The sequence below is a fragment of the Bison bison genome, unplaced genomic scaffold (assembly GCF_000754665.1).
Source record: "Bison bison bison isolate TAMUID 2011002044 unplaced genomic scaffold, Bison_UMD1.0 scf7180017864178, whole genome shotgun sequence".
NCBI classification, from domain to species: Eukaryota; Metazoa; Chordata; class Mammalia; order Artiodactyla; family Bovidae; genus Bison; species Bison bison.
The window spans coordinates 1,421,443-1,429,333 of NW_011494750.1; the positions used below are offsets into that span (position 1 = coordinate 1,421,443).

A 7,891-nucleotide genomic window follows, 5' to 3' on the forward strand; every position below is an offset into this window, starting at 1 on the left:
GGAGGTCCTCCCCGTTACACACTGGCCTGCTGCCCAGTGGGCCAAGGCCACTTGTTTTCAAGGGCAACCCCCGCCCCTGCCCCGGGTCCTGCTGAGCATGGCTGCCTCTGCTCTGAGCCCCGCAGGGCCCGCACCTCTCCACAACAGAGTCTCTGCCTTCTCGGCTCCGGGTCCCTGATGGCCTCAGACTGCGTTCTGATCCCCTTTGGGCTCGCACTTGAAGTCTACCTGTTAAATGACTGTGTGGGTGACTCCAGGGCTCCCAGACAACCTACAGGCATTCCAGCCTTCAGGGATCCTCCAAAACTGGCCACGTGTTGCCCCTGCTCTGCGGGCGCACTTACACGTCTGTCTCCTTTCTGGACTTCAGGTGTGAGAGAAGAGGCGTGGCTTCATCTCTGAATCTGATTCCCTCTGGATTCCTGGTGCCTAATTCAACACTAGTACTAAAAGTACTCAATAATTAAGATTGGATAGAAGTGTTTAAAACATACACACTATTTCCTGTTTCCTCAGGGCTGGGTGCGGGGAGCTTCAGCCAGAGCTGTGAGCTGGGCCTCCCGCTTGGGAGCTCTGAGCCAAGGCTGACAGCCACGGTGGGCCGCCAGCACATTCCTCCAGAGGAGAACACCCTGGGGCCTGCGGGGTGGCAGCTGCGGTCAGGGATCCAGGCTAGCTCCGGAAGCCGGGCGGCCACAGGACTTAGGTTTGCTGTCACCTTCCCTGCAGCAGAAGCATTTCTTTTTGTCTTTGAAAAATGGGAGACTGATTCTGTGTTGACAGAAGATCGTTTCCTTGGCAAGGTATATTCTGGATGCAGAGGCCAGGGTGGCGTCAGGAACTCCCCGTGGTGGCCGGTTCTGGGGCTTTCCCGCCCGGAAGAGGGGGGCCAGGCTGTGTCAGGGCAGGAGCTGCCCGTCCTGACCTCTGGGGCACCGTGTCCCTCACCCTCACGGTTGCTTTCCCTGATCCACGGACCAGGTTCCTACAGCCATACTATTGTCTTCCCCAGACAACAGAAAGGTCCAGACAACCTTTCCCAGTGGTCAGAGGCAGAGCCATGGGCTCCCCGAACAGTGCGGCACAGCCAAGCTGGGGGACAGGGCCCCGCCCCGGCTCATTTCATTTGTTCCACACTTGCGGAGGGCCCACTGCATGCCAGGCAGGCACGGTGGCAGTGCTAGGAGCAAGCACAGAGCCCAGGGATGCCTCCCCTAGCTTTTGGAGTGACAGGGCAGGGAAGCTTTAAAGCTGGACCAGCAAAAAAAGTCAACACCTGCCAACTCCCCCCATGGAGGGCTCCTCCGGGAAGTCCTAGACAGAACTGCATGGATTTTAATAAAATTCCTATCCAACATGAAGATGAGGAGTAGCTAAGAACCCTTCAGTGCTAGCCAATGGGAAAGGGCTCAGCGAGGGGCCACAGAATGGCAACTGCTGCAAGTGGAGTCAGCTGCCCACCCTAAGGTGCCTGGGCCCCTGGCATGTGGAGGCGTGCACGGGATATCCCCACGGGGCCCAGAAGAAGCGTTAACCAGCTTGATGAGCGGTTTCTTCCACGTGCTTCTGCAGACGTGGCCACTAGTTTGCTGACTGGGGGTGGGGGTTGGGGGGAGAGGAGAGGAGGGGAGATGTGTGTGTGTGTGAGTGTGAGAGAGAGAGAGAAAGCTGCTGTGCTTGCCTGTTAGATGGAAAAAGCAGACCAGGGAGGAAGTCTGAGCCCGAGGAGACTCCTGACTCCTGCTTCCCCTACCAGAGAGGCAGCAGCGGGTGGCAGTCAGGGATGAAGCACCCCAGGACAAGGCTCCTGGCCCCAGCAGAGAAGATGCATCTGCTCCCCTTTTTTCTAGGCATGGGTTTCTGCAAGGGACTATGACATTGTCCCTTTCAGAGCCAGAGGTCCAGAGGTCCAGAGCTCCAGGCAAAGGTCGCTAGGCCACAGAGATGCAGTGAGCTATCTGAGCTACTCGGCCACAGCTCCCCTCCCGACTGCCCCTCTGAAGGGCTTGCCCTCCACCAACCGCTCTGCTTTGCGGGGAGGAGACTGGGAGAGAATGAAGTTCTGGCTTCTGAAACTGGAAAAGAGACTCTCTTGCCTCCTGCCAGCCCATCCTCCCCACCCTCAAACATGAAGAAAGGCACTCACAATCATAATCGACTAGAGGTCAGAGAAAAGCTGATGGGATTGAGGAAATAATCAAGGCGTCCTTGGCAGGTGCAAACACAGGAGGATGCCCCTCTTCTCTGCTGCTCTTGACCTTTGGGGCGAAGGCCTCCCTCCCGAACCAGCTCCCTGTAACCCGCCCTCGCCACGCGTGCAGCCTCAGTTCTCAGCGCGCTGACCGGCCACAGACAAGAGCCCGCAGCGGTCCTTGGTGCAGACTCTAGTGGTTTTGAGCTTGGCGCCTTGCAGCTGCCGCCCCTCCGTGAGCAGTGCCTGTTCTCCTCTGCACCCCACTTTGCCTGGCGTTTTCTCCTCATCCTGGAAGGTCGCCTCCTCCAGGAGTCCTCCCCGAGCCCCACAGCCAGGTTGTGGCTCCCCCTCCTCTGCAGCACAGAGGTTCTAACCATGAGAAGTCACTACCCGCTGGGTGCCTGCCTCTGCTCTAGACTGCAGCTCCTCAGGGAAGCACCAAGGCCTGTCTGTCTCGGGACCTGCAGCAGCTGACGCCGGGAGGACAGGAAGGGGCCACGCGATCGTGGCACAGGGGCCACCCAGACCAGGACTCTGCCTGGGGCTGGCGGGAGGCACTCACGCGCTCTCCTCCTCGGAGAGGCTCGGGCCGCTCTGCCCACACCGGGGGTTTCTACCCAGCAGATGGAGGAAGCGGCCGGGGCACAGACCGAAAGGGGGTGTGGCTGTAAGACGTGGCAGCTCGCGGCAGCCACGGGACAGTGCCCAGGGCAGGGCTGCAGCATACAGGCTATGCCCTGAGGGCACACAGGCAGATCTGCTCCTCTGCCTGAAGTACACCTGTCTTCTCCTGGTCTCTCCTGAGCAGGTGGCTTACCACAGACCTAGAGAAGACGGGGCTGTCTGGAGGCTGCCGCATCTGGAGCTGGGAGCAGCCAGGGGCTGGGGCAGGGGGCAAAGAGAGTGACCAGGTGAGAACAGCCTATTTAACAGAGCTGCCAACACACTCCGAAGGGGGCCCGAGCGCTGAGCGCTACGCAGGGAGGTGCTAATTGGTTCTTAGCAGTGTGAGGCCAGCACAGAGTCACGGCCCAGCCACGCCTGCCTTAGGTGAGAGGAAGGGACTGATGGTGAGCCAGGTTGCAGCCCCAATGGCGTTGAAGGATGCGTGTGTGTAAGGGCCTCCCGACTTGGCTGGCCTGGAGAGGGGAGACACCTACCCTGGGTGGGGAGGGTGGGGGGTTGCCCTGGCAGCTGTCTGGCATGTGAGCTTGCAGCAGGGTGTCCCTCTTGCCTTTTCTGACCAGGTGACTCTCTGAGCCCTCCAAGTTTTAGAGGATAAGGAGATTAGGGGCCCTGGTGGGGGCTGGCCCAAGCTCTAAGAGTGGCCGGGAGGCTGCAATTGGTGGCTCAGATCAGGGAAGTGATACTTCTGCCCAAGGAGGTGCCATGGGAGGGGTGCCTGCCCTGGTGGCTGTGGTGCGCTCCCAGCCCCATCGGTCCGCATGGGGCAGGAGCCTCAGGGAGTGGCGAGAATGGTCCTCACCACCAGCCTCCCTCCTCCCTGGCTCATTCCCCCTCTAGTATTACACGGCTCCTACCTTCACCAGGACCTGAAGCCGCCACCCCCGGCTCCTGTATCTCCCGCTCCGTCTGGGTCTCCGCATTTTGCAGCTGCAGGGCCAGAGTTTGGGTGCCCTGAGACGTTACCGATGTGGTGGGGTTCCGGGGCTGCAGGCCGATGGCATTCATCAGGCCCATGTCTCTGTCTGTCCTCCACGTGGCTCTGCTGGTTCTAGCGACAGAAAGGCGGATGGAAGTCAGGCAGGGCTGGGGACAGCGGCCCCACAGAGCCCTGCCTGCTCTGCGCCCGAGCTCGGCACAGCCCAGACCAGGGCCTTCAGGCTGAGGCCCACTCCCACAGTGGCCTCCTGCTGCCAGTTAACTTGTACATGTCCTTCTCCTTCAGTTCAGTCCATGTCCTGGGATAGTGAAAAGGAGGTGGGAGAACCATCCATCTTTTGCAAAGACAGCTGGTCCAGTCACTCAAACCGTGAGGGCCTTTCTGGGGGTACAGAGATGGCTGATCTTAAAAGACACTTACTCAACATTCAGAGAGCCACCAGCTGAGTGGCTAGAAGCCATGGGTCCAAGGGTGAGCAGCCAGAAGTGGCCCTCTCTCTCTTTAGCTTTTCCTTCCTTCTAACTACATGCTGACAAGATTCCAGTTTAAATTCTTGGAACTTCCACTACATAGGACTCAACAGGACTCCTACTGAAGCTATAAAGGATCTTCCTTTACAGCCTTCTGAAAACAGACCCTAAGAAGCAGGGCGCACCAGCTGCCGATGCGTGAGGCCCAGGCCCGAAGCTAACCTCCCCTTCCTTGGGTATTTCCTGGGCATGGACCCTCAGCACAGCAAGGGGTGGCAGCGGAGGGAGCCCATGATGTTGTTCAGGACGGGCACCAACCCCTCCTGTCTGGAGCTGTTTCTGGAGACTGTGCCCGGCACTTCCTCGAGGGAGCAGTGACTGCTCTGGCTTTATCGCTGACCCAGCGCTTTGTTTTCTCAGGATGATTCTGTCTCCATTAATGAATTAAATGATGGGAGGACCAGCACCAGGTTCCTACTAAGTGGCCCCTGGGGAGGGTTTGTCCCTGGGCTGCAGCTCTGGGCAGCTTGGTCCCCGAGGCCTGGGTCACAAGGGAGGCTGCCCGTGAGCAATCTCCTAGGGAGGACATCCCTCTCCAGAGCTCTCTCTTCACTGAGGCTCCCCCTGGACACCACAGCCAGGACTGGGGGGCTGGATGGGGTCCTAGCTGGTCTTCAGTCAAGACTCAGAGGGCAGAGGTTCTATTCTGTTTCTTAGCCATGAAACACTTTTCTTGAACGAAACCTTGTACAAAAGCTCAAAGTGTGAAGCCGAGCAAAAGGGGTGATCTTGTTGAGAAGGGATACCCATGGAGCCCCCAGGCCAGGTCCGAGGGCACCGCTCTGGACCCCACTGGAGCGGGAGGGACGGCGGGCCGCCTCCTTCACAAACTCACCCAGGCCTCTCGCTGCTTCGGCTGCTGGAGTGAACAGTGAAGACCGTCTCGTTCAGCTGGTCCCAGTAGTACTCAACACCAGAGTTTGAGGCCCTGGAAATCATTTGGGAGGAGACAGAGTGGAAGGCGTTAGAGAATGGCCAGAACCCCTTGCTCCCTTTCCTTCCTTCCTCTCTCCTGGGACGGGGCTGAGGCTGTCCCAGTGGAAGAGACGGTCCATGAGGATGCTCAGTGCAGAACAGCCCGATGTTATCTCCAACAGCCCCGACGCCTGGAGTGGCGCCTTTAGCCTCTTCCATCGCCCAGAGCCTAACTGGCTCCTCTTGGGGGCTGAGAGAAGCAAAAACATAGACACACCAGTCACAGGCCGTGAGTTCTGCATACTCTTCAGCCGTACGAGGCGGGGGCTAAGATGGCCTTGGAGACGCCAAGTGCCACAGCCTGCCCTGTCTGAAGGGCATGTGAGGAGACAGCGAGAAAAGAGAAGGTGGTCGTCTACCAGCCAGGAAAGGAGTCCTCACCAGACTGCCCTGTCTGAAGGGCGCGCTCAGTGCTCAGGACATGAGTGGAGGCTCTCACCACTAGGTCTTCCCTACAGCCATGGGGCCAGGAGAAAGGCAAATGAGGGCAAGCTGATGTTCTTATTTTGCCTGGAGCTCAGAAGGCTAACAGGAAAAAGCTCCCACTGAGCCAGAGAGGCCCACATCTCGTTCTATTCTGGCCCGAGAGCCTCCTTTGCCAGGTAGAGGCTGGAAAAGCAATGAGAAGAGCTGAAGATGACCTGGGAGGGCTCACAAAATTCTCCAGGGGCTGGGGTGAGGAGAGGAACTCCAGCGGTGATAGGCTGGGCGGCTGATGGCAGAGAAAGGAGTTTCTGTCCATCGAGTTCTCCTGGCTGCTGGCCTGGCCCTGGGTCCTTTTTCCCTGCAGTGGAGTGTCGGGCAGTTTATCACACTCTCACCCAGGCACAACTGCCAGGAGGGAAGCGGGGGCCTCTTATTTTTCTAGACTGACGTGCCTCCTCAGGCAGCAACCCTGGCTGCCAGCGGTGGGTGCCAAGACACAAGACGCCTTTAATTTTAAAGATTCCCCACTGAAAAAGATGCTACCTACACCAGTCACAGGGCTCAGGGCGGGGTGGGGTGGGGTGGTGGTGAAACGAGAGGGTAAAGAGTTGGGAAAGAGGTGTTTTTGAGCCCTGTGATTAGCACTCCGTGTCCGTGAAGAGACTCTAAGAGACAAAACGGGCAGCTCTGCTCCGCAGAGGGCCAGGGCGCGCACAGTGGCCTGGAGAAGCTCTGCTACAGACGGAGCTCCCTCAAATTCACATGCTGAAACCCCACCCCTGAGAGACAGGGTCTTTAAAAGGTAATTAAGGTTAATAAATGAGGTCATAAGACTGGGACCTTAATCCAGAAGGACTCTGGCCTTATAAAGGAGAGAGAAAGACCTTACTCTCTTTCTCCATCATGTGAGGACACAGCGAGAAGAGAGAAGGTGGTCATCTACCAGCCAGGAAAGGAGTCCTCACCAGAGCTCAACCGTGGCGGCACCTGATCTCAGACTCCCAGCTTCCAGAACGGCAGGTGATTAAGTCACCCTGTCTGTGGTATTCTGTTATGGCAACTCGAACTAAGAAAAACTCCAACGAAAGCCTAGAAGCTTAGGTCACCATCCTAAATGATAACAACACAACTTCTTCAATAAAGAGCAAACAAACGGAAGTCAGAGGGTCGTGAGGATCAGCCAGGAAAAGATGAGTTGTTGGGGGTGATGCAGGGGTATTCCTTTCTAAATGTGAGGATTAGCTAGAATAGGCACCTGATGGGGCCTGCATGGTGACAACTGCATGTCAGGAGGCCACGCCACCTCAGGTGAGAGGGAGCAGGGCCCAACCCATCACCAGAGGGTCACTAAGGTTCTGGGGATGAGGCGTCACCTGTGGGAAAGAGCTGCAGCCACAAAAGGGCTCGTCCTCTTCCTGCTCTGGACTAATCTCACCCCCACCCCTCCCACCTGCCAGCCCCCAGCTCCACTAAGAGGGCTGGTCTGCTGTGATCTTCAGACATGCCGTCTAAAAGAACATCAGTGAAGAATTAAAGTTCAAGGTAATGATACCTGGGGCTCCCCTGGTGGCTCAGTGGTAAAGAACCTGCCTGCTAATGCAGGAGACATGGGTTCGATCCCTGGGTTGGGAAGATCCCCTGGAGAAGGAAATGGCAACCTGCTCCAGTAATCTTGCCTGGAGAATCCCACGACAGAGGAGTCTAGTGGGCTACAGTCCACGGGGTGGCAGAGTCAGACATGACTGAGTGACTAAAACGAAAACAACGATGACACCTGCAGGTGCCTCTTGCAGCAGCCCGGAGGCCACGACCGCGGCCAGCGCCCGGAGCCCGGACACCTCAACCCGAGCGCCGGCCGCTCCCACAGACACGCAGGGGGCGGCGGGCCACGTTTCCTGGGCCTCAGGCAGCGGCTGTTTCTCCTCGAGGCTGCAGGGAGTTGAGTCACCAAATCCTCAGAGACTTTTGTGAGGGCTGTCTGAGAACTACAGGGCGGTGGGGGGCAAGGGTGAGAGAGAGGACCTGATGGGAGGGAACAGGCAAACGGCCAGAAGTCAAAAGCAGAGGTCCCTCGGAAAACGAAGCCACCACTACAGTCTCTAAGGAGCTGATCCGGGCTGCATGAGGTGCTATGTGAAGCCA

The 7,891-nt window shown here is 58.0% G+C and overlaps 1 protein-coding gene across 1 annotated transcript in view; it reads right to left on the reverse strand.

Annotated features, from left to right (window-relative positions):
• AMBRA1 (autophagy/beclin-1 regulator 1) overlaps positions 1–7,891 on the reverse strand; it is a 173,299-nt gene that overhangs the window by 4,021 nt on the left and 161,387 nt on the right. The window contains exons 18-19 of the mRNA XM_010842452.1: positions 5,184–5,276; positions 3,736–3,929 (exon numbers count right to left, since the gene is read on the reverse strand). Coding sequence (XP_010840754.1) covers positions 3,736–3,929; positions 5,184–5,276 — 287 coding nt within the window. The remainder of the gene's footprint in view (positions 1–3,735; positions 3,930–5,183; positions 5,277–7,891) is intronic.